We start from the raw sequence: 22,284 nt of genomic DNA on the forward strand, positions 1-22,284 counted from the left end.
AGCACCAGCAGAATAGAACGCCATGTCCAGCTGACCCTGCCACTTTTAGCGGCCCAGTGGTCTTTGCAGCAGCACCAGTGGCCATGCCGGAAGCCATACTGGTGCCAGGTTCAGTTTGTGTGCAGTTACCCAGAATGCACATCCCAGCATTTGCAGGCAGAGGATGCTGTCACCGGAACATGGAGTTCTTTTCCCCATATGCTGTGAGAGACAAATCAGAATTGCAAAGCGCTTAGAAGGGATCAGGAGCAGGGGGACTTGTTCATCGTTCTCTCCAAAAAAAAGCAAAAAAAACAAACACTTATCGCCAACTAATTTAACACTGTTCAAAAAGATCAAAGGCCACCAGAGGTAGCTGTCTGCCATCAGATCTTGCCATATGCCTCCTGGATTGATTCCAACAAGGTGCGTGGAGCAGCCAGACCTCTGATCGCTAGCTAATTTCAAAAGCCTTTTCCTGCAGCAGGAATCCTCTGCCCTCCTCCTTGCAGCAGAAAGTTTTATATGTGTGTATATATATATATATATATATACACACACACACACACACACACACATATATATATGTGTGTATATATATATACATATATATATATATATAATATTGACTGTATGTTCGGGCAGTCCCAGCTCTACTAGTGTTTGAAATTTTTCTTCTTTAAGACAAAAAGAAAAAGAAAAACAGCTAATCCCCTTGTACTTTCCCCACAGAAATAACAATCGTTTTGGCAGCTTAGCTGTGGGAGAAAGTCTCAAACAAGAGGTTCTGCAAGGTTAGTGTTGTGGAGAAGTTTCTTTTCCTGTTTTCTCCATTTCTTCTGCCCCTTTTCCCACCCCACTCCACCCCACCCACCACTGGCCCTCTCCTGGTGATGGAAAAGTCAGCTTACACCGTTGCCCCCAGCATGGCTTCTGTCTCCGTCAGGATCTCGTTTTGGTTGGAATCCAGTCCGAAGAATTTGACCTTGAGTCCATCAACAGGGTGGACCACAGGGACCAGAGTGATTCTAGGGAAAGTCCTGGTGGCTAGTTCGAACCGGCTCGTGCTGGCCAGCTCGATGGCTAGCGCCTTCAGGAAAAGCTTGGCCAGGTGCTTGCCAAGACAGGTCCGTACACCCCCACCAAAGGGGAGGTAGTGGAACCTGCCATCTTTGTCTTCGGTGCGGTCTTGCCCGAAGCGGTCAGGGTCAAAGACGTCCACGTCCTTGAATACGGGGGCAGTGTCGTGTGTATCCCGGATGCTGTACATGACGCTCCAGCCTTTGGGGATCTGAAAGCCCTGCAAAAAAAAAGGGCAAGGGGCGAAAGAAACGAGAATGTGTCAATGCTAACACGGCCGTCTACAGAATGAGACCACCTGATCTGGTTGAAACCACTGCACAGGTGAGCTGAGACATTGCTGACACTAACGATTGAGGCTTTTGCTTGAGATCGCTGATCATGGACAGAATACAGCAAAGGCTTAACAGGAAAACAACCTGCCACATGATTAGCATAGGACTGGCATGCTCTCGCTCTGGCCTGGCGAGTCAGCAGAAGAAACGAGAATTTCTGCTCTAAGCTGCCCTAAGCTGGTGGGGACAACAGATGAGGGGAAAGACCTGAGTGTATTAGTCAATCACAAGATGACTATGAGCCACAAACCAGATGCAGCTGTAAACAAAACACCTCTACCAAAGGTGATCCTAGGCTCTGTCAGGCCAGGTGTTTATGCCACTGTACGTGACTCTGACTCTGATAAAACACCACCTAAAACATGATGCACGGGTCTGGTCACCCATCTTCAAGAAAGAGGAGTTTGAACTGGAACAGACAAAGGAGCCAAAGGCATGGCCAGGCCCTTGGGCAAGGTAGAGCATAGGGGGCAGCTCCACACTCCCAGAAGGGGTGGGACCTCAGACAGGAGGGGTGGAGGTGGGGCGGCCAGCCCTCAGCACCGCTCAGAGGGCACTGCGTCACCTCCACCACCACCATCCGCTCTCAGAGCTGTCCAAAGCATGCTCTGCAGTGCTCCAACAGTGATTTAAAGGGCCCAGGGCTCCAGCCGGCGCTGCTTCCGCTAACAGTAGCGGTGGCACCCCGGAGCCCCTGGCCATTTCGAAATGCCAGACACCGTGTCTACTGCCCCTTTTGCCCCCGTAGGAGCAGGTGCAGAGAAGAATACTCGGGTGACCACGGAGAGGAAGCAAAAAGAGCCAGGCCTATTTAGCTTAGTGGAAAGGGAACTGGACAGCTCTGTACGGATATCATCAGGATAAACACCAGGGAGAGTGAGGAACTACTTCAAATAAAAGGACAAGGATGGCACAAGAGCAAATTAATATAAACTGGCCAGGAATAAACTGAGGCTGGCCATGCAAAGAAGGTTTCTAACAGCCAGGAGGGAGATTCTGGAACAGCCTCACAACCAGGACAGAATGAGAGGGGTGCAAAGAATTGAACTGGTTTTATGACGGAACTTGAGAAATTTACGAGCAGGGTGATGTGACAGGGTGATCTGCGATAGCAGGGACTGGACTCAGTAACCTGCCAGGTCCCTTCCGGTCAGTCCTACGTTTCTTCCGAGTCAGTGCTCAGCCAGTGCCCCTACTTGGAATGCTGTCCCACTGGAGGTGCAGTCTGGCATTTCTGCTGAAACGTAAATCCAAGCCCTATGGCTCGTGGTCATGCCCAGCGCTGGCCAAGCTCCAGTGCCCGAAGGATACTCAGGAAAAGTACCCTGCTCCCTAACTCCCAGCTACACACACGCGCACGCCCCTCATACACACACATGCACGTTTGAAAATGGATTTGGCACGGTTTGCCTGCTATGCTACACTTGTGTAACACAAGCCTGTGTGGTTACAAAGCTGCCAGGGTCCACCCCAGAGGGGACTATATTCCTGCAGGCAGTGCAAAGATTTCGACCTGCATTTCTAGAAGTACTCTGAGGCCCCTTTCTGGGGAGAGGATGCGAGATAAAGGTCGGGGCTTCTGGGCTGCTGTACTCACATCCAGTTCAAAGGTCTGCAGCACCGTCCTGTATCCTCCAGAGATGGGGGTGAAGAGACGTAGCACCTCCTTGATCACGCACTCCAGGTAGTGGAGGCTGCTGATGGTGTCCAGCCGGAGGGAGCCTTCACAGATGCAGCCATTATGGAGGATCCCCTTGCTGCGGAGCTCTTCGCGAAGCTTCTCCAGGACGCCGGGATGTTTCAGAAGCTGCATGATCAGTGAGGTGCTGGCGCTGGCTGTGGTAGCGTAAGCGGCAAAGATCAACTCCAAGGTGCCGTCCTGGAGGCCAAAAGGAACCCTGGGTTACAGACTGAGGTCACAGCCTCAGGTACCAGCCCCACACATCACGCTGCTGCATTCATGCAGGTGCACGGGCTAAAATGGGATAATGCCTCAGCCGTCCACTGGCAGAAGCTAGACTCGGGCGCCAAGTCACAGCTGGAAGGAGTTTAGTTCAGCCTCAGCCTGGGGCCCAAAAGATATTCACAACATAAAATTTGGCACAATAGGAAAGGTCTCCACACGGCCGCTATGCGGAAGCATGTCAACAGGGAAACCCCTTGGAACTGCAGGCAGATGCGGCAGAGCAAGACTGCATGGTGCTGGCAGCGCTGTGGGAGAACTGACCGGAGGACGCTCATAAGAACATAAGAACACAAGAATGGCCATACTGGGTCAGACCAAAGGTCCATCCAGCCCAGTATCCCGTCTGCCGACAGTGGCCAATGCCAGGTGCCCCAGAGAAGGAGAACAGAAGACAATGATCAAGTGATTTATCTCCTGCCATCCATCTCCTGCCCATGTACTGAAGGCTAGGGCACCATACTTTACCCCTGGCTAATAGCCATTTATGGACCTAACCTGCAAAAATTTATCGAGCTCTTTTTTAAACCCTAATAGAGTCCTGACCTTCACAGCCTCCTCGGGCAAGGAGTTCCACAGGTTGACTGTGCGCTGTGTGAAGAAAAATTTCCTTTTATTAGTTTTGAACCTACTACCCATCAATTTCATTTGGTGTCCCCTAGTTCTTGTATTATGGGAAAAGGTAAATAATTTTTCTATATTCACTTTCCCCACACCATTCATGATTTTATATACCTCTATCATATCGCCCCTCAATCGCCTCTTTTCCAGACTGAAAAGTCCCAGTCTCTCTAGCCTCTCCCCATATGGGACCCGTTCCAAGCCCCTAATCATCTTAGTCGCCCTTTTCTGAACCTTTTCTAATGCCAATATATCTTTTTTGAGGTGAGGAGACCACATCTGCACGCAGTACTCGAGACGTGGGCGTACCATAGTTTTATATAGGGGAAGTATGATATCTTTTGTCTTATTATCGATCCCTTTTTTAATAATTCCTAACATCCTATTTGCTTTACTAACTGCCGCTGCACACTGCGTGGATGTCTTCAGAGAAGACTGTACGCTCTGGAGGCTGAGTGTACAGCACCTAGCACAGTGGGACCCTGACCCCTGACGGAAACCTCCGGGTGCTACAACAGTCCCATTAAACCACAACAAAACTGGCCCTCGCCGTGCCTGGCTCGGCCTCTCTCGTTCATGGACGTTACAATTCATCCTCCCCAGAGAAAGGCTACACAAGGGAAAATACCCCACAGTCACAAGCGGGCCCCTGGGAGCTTCGGTGGGATCACAAGCTGGGGGCAGCAGCGGCTGGATGCCCAGCCTGGGCCATTAGTGTGGCAGCCAAGCTGAGAGAACAAGGCAGCCAGCAACAGCCTGGGGTGCATCATTTTTTCCTTCCCCATCACATAGCGCAATTGGCTTGGCCGTGTTTCCAATTCGGTGGTCGAACACTGTCCCTTCTCCTGCAAACTGCCCTCCCAGCTCGCGAACGGGCCTTTCCCCTCTCCTGCCAAGACAGGACGACGCAGGAGCAGCACGTTCGCCAGTCGCTCGGGCCAAGGCTCCTGCTCAAGCCGCTTACGCTTTCAGGGTACTCTCTCCTAGCCTCTGACTGCAGTGGGAGGGAGACGTTCCCTCTCTGCTCTGGCAGTGACTTGGGCCAGCCCAGCCTTCCCAGAGCTGGAACATCGCACGGCCCAGCTTGGAAAAGAAAAGCAACTCTCAGGGTTCCTCCCCGAGCACACAGGCAGCCCCTCCTCATGAAGAACTCAGCAGCCAAGGGGCAGAGGGGATCCCCTTGGCACCTAACGTACCCCCAGAGAGAAAGAAACAGTGTCCCCCGGGTGTATCTTCACACACACAGAGGGCCTGCTCCTCAACACCAGGGTAAGCTCAAACTTTGAAGCTACCTCTGATTTACACCACGAATAAGCCTACACCACTTCTGCACAGTGACACCGCCCTGGAAAGTAGCCTGGATCTTGGAAGGCTCAGTCCCTCCTGAGACTGCTACCCAGGGCCTGGGATGAATTTATGCTAGTGTCTGCAGCCTTAAATCCTCTGATTTTTTGTGAAGCATTCTCATCTGCATACAGCCAGACAGTGGGTGGATGGCTCTGAGGTGTCCAACCAACAGCCATCCCTAAAGCTGTCCTGGCCAGCATTGTGTGACTTCAAGTTCTTTCTTGCGTGCTCATTACTCATCCTCATATTCACTGGTTTAGCATTCAAGCCAATAGAAATAAATGGCCATGTTCTGGGGGCTAAAAGCAGGGTAGAAGGAGCTGGTGGCCCATGACATTGCTTATGGACCCTGGGAAGCCATTAACAGAGTGTAAGGTGAAGCTAGCGGTCTATGCACAAGTTTAGGTATTAATAACTCACAAGTTCTTGGGTCAGACACAGATTCTCCTCCCGCTGCCAGGCCTCAGTTTCCCTGCCTTTTCAACTGAGGCTTGTAACCCTGACCAACCTCACAGCAGCGTCATGAGGACCAGTTAAAGGTCATTAAATGCGTGAAAACAGAAAGTGCTGCTTTGTAATAGTAATATCCCCCAGACATGCTCTTCCCCTAAGCCAGAGACAGGATCAACAAATACATGTGGCTCTTAGGGAAAAGGACAGGCTGCTAGCACTGGGTTTGATTCACGCCGAGTCCAGGAGGGTGCTATGCCAACTCACACGTTGCTTTGCCAATACGTCCTTGTTGTTCTAGTCTCTGGGCCTCCCACATCACTCTGCCGATGCTCCTCAATCCAGCCCGGCAGCACCCTGCATTAAACCAGCCCCGAGCCTTCCCAGCTCTGCTGCTGCATTTCACTCTGTGCCAGTCTGCCCCTCGCTGGTCCCAGTCTGTTCTGTTCTTGAGCAGAATCTGCCTGCTTCTCACATGGGGTCGGGGAGATGGACACAGCTGTGGGGAATTGGGGAGGGGGAAGGCGGAAACCCATTGACGTAAGGGAGGAATTGAACTAAGCCCACAGAGACCCAAGACTGACCTTCCTCAGGGGATGCAGAAAAGCCTGTTCCTACCTTCAGCTCCTGCATGGTCAGCTCTTTGCCATGCTCCTTGCCGCTTTCTATTAGGATGTCCAGGGCATCAGAGTAGTCCTTGCCCTGCGTGTTCTGCAGCTTCTCCCGAATGGCTTTCTCCAGCCCCTTCTGCAAAGTCTCCCGAGCTCGGATTCCCTGCAAAACAGCAAACAACCGGTACCGGTCCATGAAACAGACACCTTGCAGCCAGGGTGTCACAAAGCCTCCTCCCCTCTGGGGCTGGCCCAAACACCAAATGAGTGTTTAACTGTCCCCCAGTTGCTCAGCCACCAGAGAGAGAAATACAGATGGACAAAGAGACAGAAACCCTTTCCTAGCAAAAAATCTGGGAATGGCTGTGATACTCATCCGGGTCATTCCAAACTCCTGGGCCGTGTCAGCACTAGAGATCAGACTACTGGCAACTGGCCCAGTAAGTTAGAACCAATGCAAGCACAAGCAGCTTGTCGTCCCATGTGAGCCAGTCCACACTGGTCCAAAACTTGCTGCAGGTATGTCTCTGTTCTGCACTAGAATTGTGTTGTAAAGCCTTCCGGGGACCGAGGGCCAGCATGGCTCCAGAAGCAACGTCCTCTAAAGGCCAGTGATGCGTTGCAACGCAGCAAGAGGAGTATTTTACAACCAACTGCGCTGTTAACACAAGTGACCGATGCACTTGAGCAAGCAGGAACGAATTCATGGAAGCCCTGTGGCCTATGCTATGTGGGTCAGATTAGATTTATCCCTTGTATCCACAGTATTACCATCAAGGAGCTGGATGTGTTGAAAGGCCTGTGTTTGGCAGAGGGAGACCCTATGGCTGACAAGTACGAGGCACTTACATACCCAGTTCAAACCACTTGTATGCATGGACGCAGATGTTTTACAAATATGCTGGAAGGAGCAAACAGCTCTTAAAACAGTATCAGAGAGGTCGCCGTGTTAGTCAGTATCTTCGAGAACAAGAAGTCCTGTGGCATCTTATAGACTAACAGATATTTTGGAGCATCAGCTTTTGTGGGCAAAGACCCTCTTCATCAGATGACAAAGAGGGTCTTTGCCCCCGAGAGCTTATGCTCCAAAATATTTGTTAGTCTTAAAACAGTAAAATTCTCTATTGCAGACCAGCTTAGGTTGATGAAATCCTTGTCCTACCCCCCACCATCCCATGCCCTGAATGCACCACATGACACATTAGTTAGCTATTTGGGGAATGCTTTAGAGAGGCTTAAAAAAATACTGGAACTACTGCCTGTAACCCTCCTTGCCCATATTGCAGGCCTTAGTTACCATGAGTCCAATGAGATATCAGACATCAACATCACTAAGTATAGAAAGCTTGCTGCTTTTGCCGGCCTGAGGGGGAAGGCAGAAGGAGGAAATGTTTCTAGGGCGGGTTAATTTGTTTGTATTTTTTATGGACAGCTGTTGGAATTTGCTCAGGGAGTTGAAAGGCTAGAAAGCAACTGTCCCTTTGACATGAGTGGAATAACTTCAGATTTCATATCATAGAATCATAGAACACTAGGACCGGAAGGGGCCTCGAGAGGCCATCGAGTCCAGTCCCCTGCCCCGACGGCAGGACCGACCACTATCTACACCATCCCTGATAGACATCTATCTAATCTGTTCTTAAATATCTCCAGCGAGGGAGATTCCACAACTTCCCTTGGCAACTTATTCCAGTACTTGACCACCCTGACAGTTAGGAACTTTTTTCTAATGTGCAACCTAAACTTCCCTTGCTGCAGCTTAAGTCCATTGCCCCTTGTTCTCTCCTCAGAGGCCAAGAAGAACAAGTTTTCTCCCTCCTCTTTATGACACCCTTTAAGATATCTGAAAACCGCTATCATGTCCCCCCTCAATCTTCTCTTTTCCAAGCTAAACAAGCCCAATTCTTTCAGCCTTTCTTCATAAGTCATGTTCTCCAGACCTTTTATCATTCTAGTTGCTCTTCTCTGGACCTTCTCTAATTTCTCCACATCTTTCTTGAATTGGGGTGCCCAGAACTGGACACAATATTCCAGCTGAGGCCTAACCAACGCAGAATAGAGTGGAAGAATGATTTCTCGTGTCTTGCTCACAACATACCTGCTAATGCATCCCAGAATCATGTTTGCTTTTTTTGCAACAGCATCACACTGTTGACTCATATTTAACTTGTGATCTACTAGAACCCCTAGATCCCTTTCTGCTGTACTCCTTCCTAGACAGTCTTTTCCCATTCTGTATGTGTGAAACAGATTATTCCTTCCTAAGTGCAGCACCTTACATTTATCTTTATTAAACTTCATCCTGTTTACTTCAGACCATTTCTCCAATTTATCTAGATCATTCTGAATTATGACCCTATCCTCCAAGGTAGTTGCAACCCCTCCCAGCTTGGTATCATCTGCAAACTTAATAAGCGTACTTTCTATGCCAATATCCAAATCATTAATGAAGATATTGAACAGAACTGGTCCCAAAACAGACCCCTGCGGAACCCCACTTGTTACGGAGAGCAAAGGCCACAAACAGGAGATCCACAGTTATCCCCAGTATATGCTCCCCTTTCTCTCCCCACTCCATATCCTGCAAATTCTCAGAAACATCTCAAAGGAATTATCCACTTCTCTCACCAAGAACGAAATCAAATTCCCAAACTAGCACTCTCATTAAAACCATCTTGTAATGACACTGAGCTCTTGTCTAGTGTTTTTCTGCAGATGATCTGAAAAAAAAAAGTGCTAGAATCTTGTAGAGACCAGCAAGAAAACATGAGGATAGGAGCTCAGGCTGTGGTCCACTGGATCTCAATTCTTTCTCATTCAAGGCCAGAAATTTTTGGTTCCTTCCAGCTCCGTCATCTAAGTGCAGCCTTCCTCTCTGCACTATCCGAGCCCCTCTCAGTCATTAATAGATTTTATTCTTTACACCCATGCATGACAGACAACTATCATACCCAATTTACAGATGAGGAACTGAGGCATCGTAGGTCAAGTGACTTGCCCAAGGTCATGTAGGAAGCCTGTGGTGGGGACAGCAATTCAACCCAGGTCTTCCGAATCCCAGCTCAGTGTCAGATCCTCTAGCCCATCCTTCCAAACTACGCTCAGGGTGTCTAGCTCGATGCCATGACCATAAGTGGTGTCAGAGGAGCTTCTTACCCTCCTGTAGCCACTAAAGGGCAGGTCCACTGGCAGAGAGAAGACGTTCTCCACAAACTGCTGATAGACCTCAAAGAGCCGGGTGAGCTCCTCATCAGAGATGCAGAAGCCCAACAGAACACGGATGGCCATGCGGAAAGTGAGCTTCTGTGCCTCATAATAGACATTGATGGGCTCTGGATTGCTGCTCCACATCCGGAGTGTATCCTGGATCACTACCTGGATCTTCGGGAGGTAACTCTCCAGGGCTTCATGGCTGAAGATTTTGGAGAATACCTGCAATACAAATCACACAGAGATATGAACCCGAGCTCTTCCAGCCCTCCCTAAGAGCCAGGTACTGCTTATGGTACAATAGCTAAGTGTCTGAACAGACATGCAGTAGTAAAAGCTCCCTGCCCCAACACGCTCACTGTCTACAGGAAGGATGGGAGAGAAAATGACATCCCCACTGAGCAGCTCAGCAGCACAGAAGACAACCCTGTCCCATTCCAGAACTCCTAAAAGACCTTCCAATGATAAATCAGCAGATGGGCAACTCTATGACCATCAACTGCTCTGACAAGCCCCCATGCTCATGAGTGACCCTACATAAAAAAGCAGCCTGTGAGCAACCCTGCCAGACCGAACCAGCAAGATCGTTCTTTAAACTCTGCAGTGAAGTCAGCAGGCAGCCCCAGCTCACCCTTCTTCTATAGGGCCTGTAGGTTGTGCAAGGTCCCCAGCAATGCAAGGAATGTTTTTTGCTCTCCCTCCCTTCCATCCACTATAATCCCAGTTGGATAACTCCACAGCAGTTGCTTTCATTCTGATCCCCAGCTGCCCCCAGCCCCGTATCCCAGAGTGCAGGGCTGGAAAAGCGCTGTTTGTTTATTTTGTATTAACTCTCACCCATGCTGCCATGCTCCGGGCCTCCAGCAACCGAGAAAACAAAATCCAATCAAGCCCCAGTGGAGGGAAGCGTGCGCCAAGGTAAAGGTCAGGCGAGACGGCACAACCTCCCAGCTGATGCCGAGAAGCTGAGAGGGCTTGCGGGGAGGGAGGGAGGGGTGGCCCCCGTTTTATCAAATTAAACGAAGAAGAAGTCCAGCCAATGCCCCTCCAAGAACACAACCTTTAAAGCTGTAAATGTGAAAATTTCCCCCGCAGTCAGCACTGGAAGGGAAAGGTAACATTTTCCTGGCCGTGACCCTGCATTGCTAATGCACGGCGTCGCTCGCTGGAGTTTGTTTGGTGAAATAACACCCCTGGCCCTTTAAAGCCTGGCCCTGGAGACTCAACAATAGCTGGTTCATAAAGTGCTCCAGTCCTTACACGTACTGACCTTCACGCAGCGCCGGGCCACAGGAGGGGCTTTTCCGTAGCGAGGGGTGGGAGGAGCAGGGAAAGTAATGAAAGAAGAGCCCACGGGGCAAGCACGCTTTGTGGCTGTTAATCAAAAATATTATGCAGCCAAGAGCCAGCGGGGGGAGGAGGTAAGGCAGGAGGCGGGGGGTGGGGGAGAGAATGAGCTGAAAAGGGTAAAAGAAACGGATTGATCTTGTCCCACTTTCTGGACCGCGGAGCCTGCCTGGCTCATGGCAGTTTGGCTGATTCTATTTTTAAGCCCTGGAAGAGATGTGTGTGGGTGGGTAAGACACATTTCTGAAAACCAGAGCTAGTAAACCTGGCAACACACCAGTGCTGCCAAGCCCAGCCACCATCCCCCATTCCCAGCTCCCCAGAAGGCCCGGCCTGCACCCAATGAAGCCCAGGCTAACAGCCACCTGGGCCAGGGCAAGCCGGGAGGAGAAAGAAAGAAACAAGCGTAGGCTGGTTCCAGTAGCTGGGAAATAGACATTTCCCCGGCGGCTGTGACCAGGACACCAGGCTTGGGTACGGTGCCAGGTGCAGAAACGTTGGCAACGCTTAGTGATTGTTGGCACCCAGAGTTCAAGAGCTACTGCAGAGTGGAAACCTCCACCACTGTAAGACAGGAGGGAAAGAGCGGTGTGTTTCTGCCTTCCCCAGCTGGTGCCGCCGGCAGAGTGCTAGAGCTGCCAGAGGAACCTCCAGGCAAAGCAACCAGGAACAAGGGTGGCCTGACAGCTACTGAATGACTCAAACACACCCCACCCCATAACCCCAGCTCCTCTTGAAAGAAGCTCAGGCAACCCTGGCTCTGTGTGATGTGTGGAGAGAGATTAGGTTTGGTAAAGCAGGATGTGGCCCAGCAGCACAGGCAGGGGGTGTCAGGAACTCCTGAACCCACCTCTCCAGCTGGTGCTGACAAGCAGCTCCCACAGAATCAGCGCCTGAGCTTTGGCCCTCATTCCGACACTGATGCTTTATAAAGGTGGACAAAACTTTGAACCTTCCCGGTGCCTCAGTTTCCCCCACCTGAAACACAGGCCTGTTACCACATTGAATGAGCAAGGTTCACACGTCAGATTGGGAGACCTGGCTTCAAATCCCTGCTCCAGCACAGACTTCTTGTGTGACCTTGGGCAAGTCACTTAATTTCTCTGTGCCTCAGTTCCCCAGCTGTACAATGGAGAAAAATGACGCATCCTGTCTACCGCCCTGGTTCTCCTGTTTGATCTAGTTAGATTTTAAGCTCTTCAAAACCAGGACTGTCTCTAACCCTGTTTCTGTGCAGCACCCAGTACCATGGACCCTCATCTCAGCTGGGGCTTCTTGTTGCTATCAGTGCGCAAGAAATAAAACACAACAGCAGGTGTTCTACTGCATTCCACTGCCCTATCCTGGATGGAATCAGGAGGGCTGAGCTGTATGCCATCGCCCCCTTACTGCTGTGGATGTGTGCTTCTCCCGTGGACAGCATGTGCTTTGGAAAAGCAGCACCCACCTCCGCCCCTGGAGCCCTCGTGAAGCTGCAAGTAGCTGCAGTTGTGGAGCATGGGGACAACAGCGGCCACAGGAGTGAGGGGGGCTGATAACCCTTTGAAGGCGAAGGGTTCCAAAGACAGGACAACTGCTGAAGACAGCTGTTTGTGCAGCTGCCTCTGTCCTACAGCAACCAAAAGTCCTTTTCAAACCCCTGAAGGGATCACATCCATTTCACCGGCCCCGAAGGGCTGGCGAGCAAGGCGGAATGACACTGCTATGAGTCGGTCCCATGTTCCGTTGGTCAGTGGCCTATGTAAAATAAAATGGGGCACAGCACAAATACAAAAATCCTGCCTCTGGGTAGCATTGCTAGCCACCCTGTCCACCAGACCAATGGATTATAGGCAGCTCCTCTCACCCCGACAAGGCAGGTTCAGGACACATTGGTGGGATCGTGAGTGAGCAAAGCTCCTTCGACCATTGTCCATGGCGCACCTATTCTCTTGCATGCACACCCTGGTCAGACACAGTCACGGCAGCTCACAAAGCAGCCGGTATGCTAGGTGTTCACTGCAGTCCCTGTGTTGGATGTCTACATAAGGATCAAGCCAGGCAGAACTGGATACCAGGTGGCATTCTCTTTCTCTTCCTATTGTACATCAGCCGGTGCAGGGGAGCGCACTCACAGAACTGAAACCACATTGGGCGCTAGGGGAGATATGTCTGCAGGAACATAGGGACAGACTGGCTTAGCCCCAAGGCCCCCCAACTAGCCTAACATCCTGTCTCTGACAGTGACCAGAGGAAGGTGCAAGAAGTCTGGGGAGAGGCAGCTGTGGGACCATCTCCCCACGGCAGAGCACCAAGTACCTGGAGAAAACAGACTGCCAGCATCACTGAGCCCAGAGAACTTGTGCAAATTCCTGGGTCCCTAAAACTGACTTGTGCCAGAGTGTGCCAAGAGCTAAAGTTCACCCTCCTTCCAAGCAAATGCCCAACCACCCATCATCTGCCAACGGAGCAGGGGTGGGAGTTAGCCTACGGATCCAGCTGCCTACCCCAGTGCTCAGAACAATGGTCCGTAACCGGGAGCCCATTGTTCTCTTCTTCCTTATATCGCCTCTTTGTGTCTCAACGGCTAGAGCCAGGGTAAACCCACTGGGCCTTGTCTAGCCCAGCTTGCTGCCAGCTAGGGTTTGCCTCTTGTTGGACAAGATGGCCCCTACTCCGCACTTTCCAAGCTGGCCAATGTGTTCTGTACATTCCCCTCCACTGGCCTGGTCTGGACCCTGCTTCCACCTCGGCCGGATTTCTCCAATGCAATGTTGCTGCTTTCCAGTGGCAAGGAGAGTTCAGTCCCATACACATCCCTCCCTCACAAATACATCCCTTCCTGCTTCTAGGCTAAAATCCCTGCGCCCTCTAGTGAACATTTGCCGAACAAATCATTGTGTTAGTCTTTAAAGTGCTACATTTCTGCTGCTTTGTTTTGTTGGAGTACAGACTAAAACGGCGACCTCTCTGTTACTATTTGCCAAACACTTATGGTCTTCTAGGCTAGGCAGTCAGGAAGGAAGGGAAAGAAAGGAAGAGGAGGTAAAGGAGCGTTAGTGTTGCTGTTTCTCAGCTGAATTAACAGCAGAAGCTTCCCATCAGCAAGAACCTATTAAATTGCAGAATGGTCTCCCAAGGAAAGGGGAGAAACACTCTTTGCAGAGTCATTTAAAGCCAGACGAGACAAGCCCCGGAGGCATGTGCTGTTCAGGAACAGCCCTGCACTGCAGGAGAAACCCAGCTTGCAGACCTGATCTTTAACATCCGCTGGCTGAGATGACAGGCAGGTAATTCCACACTCAGCCAGGTCTTGCCCCTTTCTGCACCTAGGGCGATCAGATAACAAGTGTGAAGAAGCAGGACAGGAGGTAGGGGCAGACAGCTGTCTATCTAAGACAAAGTCCTAAATACCAAGACAGTCCCTATAAAATCAGGACATCCGGTCACCTTTCCCCCCTTTCATCAGGAGGTACCTCACTGGGTTTAGAACCAGATTTATTCCCCTTCTTTGCACTCCTCAAGGAAATTACTTGACCCTCCACACTCTCAAGGGTCCATTACAGGGATCAGAGAGCCCACCGTCCAGAATGTGAACTAGGCAACCCCATCTGAAAACTTCCAAGTATGCCTCTTCTTGCAACAAGAACAGGATATTTAAGGATTTGTGGTTTTCCTAAGGCAGAAAATTCTTGCCCAGTGTCTCAGCTCCCTGGAACCACCGAGAGCTCCAGCTACGTGTGACAATGTGAGCAGTTCCTCTTCCCTGCCTGATGGGAACCCCCGCAGACCTTTTGCATTTCAGTTATTCCTTGGGACATGTGATAGGAGAAGAGATTTAAGCAACATCCCTATAAATGCCTTTGGCTTCTACCCATGGTGTTGTCATGGCCAGTTGTCCTCTTGCAAAGAGCTTTAGTTTAAGGAATGTTAGGTATGTGCACAGTTCCTTTGCCAGCCTGTGCTGAGAACGAAACCCTCCGTTAACCCACCTCTCATCACACCACCTGTGCCAATGGGCCTCAACCCTGGCCCCTAGGAATGGGAAAGCAGCTCGAGCTTGTGGTCCATTCAGTTCTTGTCCTTTGTGCTGCAGACACCAGCCAGAGGATCCAGCTAGTGCTGACGCTGATGGTGAGTTTGACACCTATCCAGCAGGAGCCAGATTGCGACCCACAAGACTGGTTTGACTTCGGTCCCTGCTCAGGCATCCAGCAGTCACTACAACCCATGTGGGCTTCAAAGCAGCTCCACCCCAGCTCCAGAGTCTGAGTATGAACAGGAAACATTTAATCACACTGAATTAAATTAGCAATGTGATCTGCTGTGCAGGGCACCCCTTACCTCATCACCAATACCACATCGGCATAGAGGTACCTTGATACCCTGTTCTTATGCAATGGAGACAGTATTGCTGTCTTCTAGCCCCAGGGGGAAACAGCAGACCTCCCCCAGCTGCTCAACCCCAGAGCAGAGGGACCAAATACCGTTCTTGAACTGCCTTTGGAACAGAATAGGCCTTCTATCTGCACATCGAAACCAGACCTCTGGAACATGGTTCTCCCATGGCTGGTGACCTGGTGTTGCCAAGATATGACCTGAATGCACCAGACTCCCACCTGCCATGGTTGGAGCGGGTGCCAGCTAGGACAGGTTCATATTCCCTGCCTCTCCGAAGCTGCTGTTCCAGCCTTTGAAAATGAACAAGTCGAAGGCTTGTCAACATAACACTCTTTGCTGAGCTCCAAAAGCCACTTTGGCTGCAGTGGCTGTGTTTCAGTGACTTTAATTATCTCTGCACAAGCCCAGGAAACACCAAAAAGTTTCTAAACCATGGAACAAAAGGTTTATTCATCTCAGGCAAGAGCCAGACAGGCTCCAACCCTGCTTTCCCAATTGTAGCCACGTTATAGCATATGTCCTTCTTCCCTCAAAGCCTCAGTTCTTGGTCATAGCTAAAGTCAGGATACCCAACTTGATGGCTCAATTGCCATGCAAATCTTATGTACCCATATCTGCAGCTCCAGTTGCATGGCAAACGAGCAGGAGTGATTATGGAGCTGCAAGCTCAAATGGAAGGGAAAACAAAGTAAGATGCTGCCAGGTGCTGAGCTGTCACAGATAAGGCCACCAGGCCAAAGGTGTCCAAAAGAAACCTTTCCTCTGGCTGCTTTTACACCTGGTAATGTATACAAATGGGCTTCTTCACTTCACACACCCAGGCTGCGTCTACACGTGCACGCTACTTCGAAGTAGCGGCACCAACTTCGAAATAGCACCCGTCACGTCTACACGCGTCGGGCGCTATTTCGAAGTTAACTTCGACGTTAGGTGGCGAGACGTCGAAGCCGCTAACCTCATGAGGAGATAGGAATAGCGCCCTACTTCGACGTTCAACGTCAAAGTAGGGACAGTGTAGACGATCCGCGTCCCGCAACGTCGAAATTGCCGGGTCCTCCATGGCGGCCATCAGCTGGGGGGTTGAGAGATGCTCTCTCTCCAGCCCCTGTGGGGCTCTATGGTCACTGTGGGCAGCAGCCCTTAGCCCAGGGCTTCTGGCTGCTTCTGCGGCAGCTGGGGATCTATGCTGCAGGCACAGGGTCTGCAACCAGTTGTCAGCTCTGTGTATCTTGTGTTGTTTAGTGCAACTGTGTCTGGGAGGGGCCCTTTAAGGGAGCGGCTTGCTGTTGAGTCCGCCCTGTGACCCTGTCTGCAGCTGTGCCTGGCATCCCTATTTCGATGTGTGCTACTTTGACGTGTAGACGTTCCCTCGCTGCGCCTATTTCGATGTTGGGCTGAGCAACGTCGAAGTTGAACATCGACGTTGCCGGCCCTGGAGGACGTGTAGACGTTATTCATTGAAATAGCCTATTTCGATGTTGGCTGCACGTGTAGACGTAGCCCCACAGAGCAAAGATACTAGGTTGATCACTGCCTTTCCAGCATGTTAAAAGTCATTTGTGCTCTGCAAAAGATGACCATCAAGAGCCTTTGGTCGGAGTTTCATTGAATACATCTGATGCCATTCACCACAGCTTATGCAGGAGCAGACTATTCACCTTGTAGAACAGCCTTTCCAGCCCCTTCCACCCCGCCGCCCCATTCCATCTCGTTCAGTGGCATATTGTTATCAATTGGCAAATACATTGCTGGAGGGATTTATGGCCTTTTGAGAGATAATTGGTAAGGAGGAAGCTAAGAATCTGAACAATGAGTTTGTTCATCAAAGAACAGGATCCCCTGTACCGCAGGGCTGTGAAAATGCTGCCAGTGGGGAGTACAGTGCAAAAGTTTCTCCCAGGGAGAAACAGAGTTGTGAATCAGTTGCAGTAAGGACCCCCAGTGACAAGGTCAAAGCCAAGAAGGTGACTGCCAGCCTTAACTGACCATGGCTGAAAACTACAGATGGTTGGAAAAGTTTGGACAGAACAATTTTCCATTAGCAAGTGCAGCAGCAGCATCAGAACAGAAATGGTTTGCAGGGTCATGTTGGTTGGATTAAATTTTTGGCAAGAAAAATTCTAAAAGCGTCATTCAGTGTTTCAGTTCAATCTGGCTCCATGCGTGTTGTTTCCCTTTTGACATTATATTAAAATAAGAATTTTCATACTTAACGAGAACTAGAGCTATATATTACAGATCTACACGTTATGAAATAATTATAACGTTTCAATCCTGGTGCCACAAAACAGTTCAACATTAGCAAAACAAAATATTTTGAAAGCGGCAAGTGATTCTTATCTGATTTATTTTTTGTGGAAAATGGAAGGCGGGGCTGTTGTTACAATTTCAAATTTTAAAAATGTCAGAATTTCCCTTGGAGTGTAAATTTCTGATTTCCAGTCCACTCGCCTGAAAAATCACCGCTTCTATGTCTCTGAAGATGAAAGCTTTGCTCTGAAGCCCATTAAAACCAAACCATTAAAACCATGCCACTATTTCAATAAATTGTTGATCAGGCACTAACCACTCAGGGCACATTTTTCCAAGACTGAAATCTCCTGTGAAGCGCATAGCCAAGCCAGCATGTAGGGAGGGGTGCCCCAAACCCTACCAGTTCTGCAATCTGCTTTGTGGATATACACAAACCTCCAGGGCTGTCAATCTACCCTTTCCCCAGCGAGAAATACGACTGCGGCTAGAGCACTAACAAATCAAAGCCTTTCCCTAAGTCCAGTAAGTCAAAGTAATACCAGAGCCTTAACCTCACTCAGCAACATTGGTCCTATTTTAATCCCCTCTTGACCCTTCAATATAGCTCCTTGGTGGAGTCAGTGACCTGCACTGGTATGGGCTGCTGGTTGATACAGCTGCAGGGACACCTGTGGCCGGAAAAGCTAAATTAGCTCGTACGCCGATCCCCAGTCAAGAGCTGCTGCTCAGCTAACAAGGAGCCCGGGGCCCCCAGTCCAGACAGAATGTTTGATTTTTTTTTCCCTCTGGTGAGTTTCCAAGACTCCAGGCCGGGTTTGGAGTGTGAGAGAATCCCATTAAGTGTATTTGGAATGGCAGGGTAGGAAGGAAAACAGCCAGTGTCCCTCTGCCCGTTGCCCTTGTCGTACGTTAGGAAAATCCAAGCCTGAGAAAATAGGTGTTGTCTGGTGCAACCTGGCCCATGCTAAAGGTAAAATAAATGTGCGCGTATGAGTGCTGGGCACGGACAGATCAGCAGGGCCCACAGAGGAGGCTTTTTCCATCAGAGATGGGGACATCACCCCAACCCTGACTTCAGCTTGTTGTCAGAATTTTCCAGCATGAGGGGAGAACTCCCAATAGTTCTCCGTCCAACACATCCCTGGCAAGTGCTATATTCATCCTGGGACAAGGCCGCTAATGCTTCAACGCCATTTAGTCTCCACCAATCACTAACGTTTCTTCATTGTTGGTGGTAATCCCTCTGGACTTGGCACAGGTGTAAACGGCAGCACAACATTCCAGGCAGCAGCAAAGAAAGCAACTAGAAGTAACCGCATGTAATTAAGGACAGGAAAACAGAAGGACAATCACAAGAAAAACCGCCTGACAGCAAGATAGTGAGAAGTGGAGGATGGCATAGATGACTTCAAAATTCCTCTCCAATCTTTGTGGCTTGTATGTGATATCCTACCCTCCCTGCTCTGCTCTGTTGCTGTATGCTGATGAACCACTGCCATATTGCGCCCCAGAGATGGCTGTATTTTCAGGGTAGGGTAAAGCTCTATTTTACATTTCTAGATGTCGCAGAAGGCATCTGAAATCTTTAGACAATAGTAATCATAGAATCATAGAATGCTAGGACTGGAAGGGACCTTGAGAGGCCATTGAGTTCAGCCCCCTGCCCTCGTGGCAAGAACAAGTACTGGCTAGACCATCTCTGATAGACATTTATCTATCCTGTTCTTAAATATCTCCAGAGATGGAGATTCCACAACCTCCCTAGGCAATGTATTCCAGTTTCTGTCCACCCTGACAGTCAGGAACTTTTTGCTAATGCCCAACCTAAACCTCCCTTGCTGCAATATAAGTCCATTGCTTCTTGTTCTGTCCTCAGAGGCCAAGAAGAACAAGTTTTCTCCCTTCTCCTTATGACACCCGAAAACCGCTATTATATCCCCCCTCATCCTTTTCTTTTCCAAACTAAACAAGCCCAATTCTTTCAGCCTTCCTTCATAGGTCATGTTCTCTAGACCTTTGATCATTCTTGTTGCTCTTTTTTGGGCCCTCTCCAATTTCTCCACATCTTTCTTGAAATGTGGTGCCCAGAACGGGACAAAATCCAACTGAGGCCTCACCAGCGCAGAGTAAAGTGGAAGAATGACTTCTCGTGTCTTGCTCAAAACACACCTGTTAATACATCCCAGAATCATGTTTGCTCTTTTCATAATGATAATACCCAGCTCTTGTGTAACTCTTTTCATCAGCAGATCTCAATGTGCTTTACGAAGGAGGTCAATATGATTATTCCCATTTCACAGATGGGGAAATGGAGGAAGGAAGAGGAAAAGATGCTTGCCCAAGCTGGTCAAACTGGGCTGTGGTGGAAGAAGGCAAGATGGTTGTGCTGCTGGTGTGTGACCAAAGGGGTTGCACAGCAAAGCATCCTTAATGCTTGCAAGGCATTTCAGGCTGAAAGGTGTTATGAAAAATGCAGAATATTAAAGGAGGCAGCACCCATGCTGGTGTTCCTCTGCTGAATTACTCTCAAGTTTCTCTGAGTCAGATCTGGGCTATACTCAAGGAGCCTGGCCCCAGTGACCATCTCTCAGTTGGGCCGTGATCCTGCCCCCTTTGAAGTCATCAGAAGTTGTTTCACTGACTCCATGGGGCTTTGCAACAGACCATTTGCATGTGTGTTAAAAGTCAGTGGGCCAGATCCTTTAATGGTGCAAAGCGGTGAAGCTTCACTGATGCACCAGCAGAAAAGTGAATGGCACCACACTGCTTCACACCAACTCAGGATCTGGCCCCATTGACTACGGATGGCGGGGATGGCTGCCTTTCAGCCACCTGATTTATAATCCATGGCAACAAGGGAAAAAGGGTTCAATGGAAACGTAAAATATTTTAACACCCTGATCAGGGCTTTCATAATGCAAAAAGCTGCCTTCCTGCTTGCCTCCCTTTGCCCATGCCCACAGCAGCTGGTTTGTATTTGGTTGTAAATTTATGGCCCCTTTTGTATTTTCAATCCTCTCGCAAACTATATTAAAGCCTCAGACCTTTCTACTTGGTGCTAATAAGCTCAACACTTGTATGCCTTGGAGGCAGAACATTAACTGCTGTGTTAATGAATGCTGTAGTTTCGGACACTGGAGCCATGAGACAAAGCAGGCTACTTGTCTTATGCCACAGTATGCTTCCTCCAGAACTCCCATGATACGGAACTTCTACCCCTAAGAAGGGTGGGGAGTTGAGTCAGCTGTGTCTGTTTTTAGGATTGCCAGGCTGGGACAGACCAAAATGTGATGTAAACTAGGAGGCTGTTAGCAATGCTGAGTGTTTCACAAAGCGGTTTTACCTGTGACTCCATACAAACAGCGCAATGCACGTGCCTGTACAATACTATCCCACACAAGAGAAAAATTCTTCCTGACCCCAGTTGAATGATCTCTGTATGCCCTGAAGCATAAGAACTAAGATCTCTTGGCTTTTTTTTTTTCTGGTGAAGTTTGGCTGCAGAGACTATTATTATTCATAGAAGAGTGTAATTCATGATCCTTAACTTTCCTAAGCAATCATTCACATTTTATAAGACACAAACCCATTTCCCCTAAACCACACTCACCAGAAAACAGATTTCTCTCCTCTTCTGTTACAGGTAAGTATAGATATGAGGTCATGGCCTCCGACCCTTTGCCAGTCCTAAAATGCACGAGGACAGACCCTGCTCTAGCACACGCTGGAATAAATCCAGAACAACCACGATCGCTTCAGTGGAGTTGTGGGCTTGTAAGTATAAAATTCAACCCATAATATTAAACTACTCACATATATAATAACATCCTTTCTACATGGCATCTAGAATATATAAATTGGTTCTGTGTGGTTAGGAACCAGGGATGTGCCAATAGATTAAGGAAAAATGAGTGAACTGTGAGAAAAATGAGCAAGGAGCTGAAAGGACAGAGTTATTAGAAGCCTTGAAATGGTGATTGTGAGCAAGTGGGATGACCAAGATTGGGTAGGACATTAGAGGCAAGACTGAGCAAAAGGAAAAAGAAGAGGTTAAATATCCAGCAGATGTACTAAAAGCATGGAGCAGTGAAGTGGCAGGAGTTCCTATCAACCGAAGCACCGAGATGCCGGTTTTAAAGAGCAATCAGCCCCCCCATTATTTCAGTAGGAGAGACAGGTGCTCAGCTACCATGAAAAATCAGGGCCTTAAGCTGCTCCACAAATATACTGTACTGCAGAGCACAAGGCTGCCCAGGCAAAGAGTTGAACCCAGAGCAACGTGTCTTTGCCTACAATGCAGATGGCATATGGTTTTTGGGAAAGGGATGTCTCATTCCTCTTACTGTCAGTTCCTTAGAGCAGGGACTTGTTTTCTTCTGTGTTTGTCTAGTGCCTAGCACAATCGTGCCCTGGTCTGTGACTGGGGCTCCCACAGGCTACACTAATGCAAATAATAAACAGTAACTCTCCACCAGCCCCCAGCACCGCCTGGCTGGGAACACTAGCTCCTGTATTTGGGACAGCTGCCCCACTGGAGTATTTTCTGTGCCAGATCACACACCCTACCAGGAGTGAGCCTCGGCTCCAGGAGCTATTTTCATTCTTGTATGCTTGGTTTCAAGTGGCATGCTGTATATTGAGAAACTCCCTTGTGCCTGCGGTTGGTTCTCGTTTGGTGCATAAGCCCAAAGCTGGAAGTGATTTTTAA

The 22,284-nt window shown here is 49.4% G+C and overlaps 1 protein-coding gene across 2 annotated transcripts in view; it reads right to left on the bottom strand.

Moving 5' to 3' along the window:
• Window positions 1-862: 862 nt before the first annotated feature.
• The window catches only part of CYP26B1 (cytochrome P450 family 26 subfamily B member 1), a 30,391-nt gene continuing 8,969 nt past the window's right edge, over window positions 863-22,284 (bottom strand). For both annotated transcript variants that reach the window (XM_074991647.1, XM_074991648.1), the window contains exons 3-6: window positions 9,543-9,818; window positions 6,394-6,549; window positions 2,992-3,273; window positions 863-1,279 (exon numbers count right to left, since the gene is read on the bottom strand). In XM_074991647.1, the coding sequence (XP_074847748.1) occupies window positions 887-1,279; window positions 2,992-3,273; window positions 6,394-6,549; window positions 9,543-9,818 (1,107 nt within the window). In that variant the 3' untranslated portion in view covers window positions 863-886. The remainder of the gene's footprint in view (window positions 1,280-2,991; window positions 3,274-6,393; window positions 6,550-9,542; window positions 9,819-22,284) is intronic.

This window comes from Carettochelys insculpta, chromosome 4 (assembly GCF_033958435.1).
Source record: "Carettochelys insculpta isolate YL-2023 chromosome 4, ASM3395843v1, whole genome shotgun sequence".
Classification (NCBI taxonomy): Eukaryota; Metazoa; Chordata; order Testudines; family Carettochelyidae; genus Carettochelys; species Carettochelys insculpta.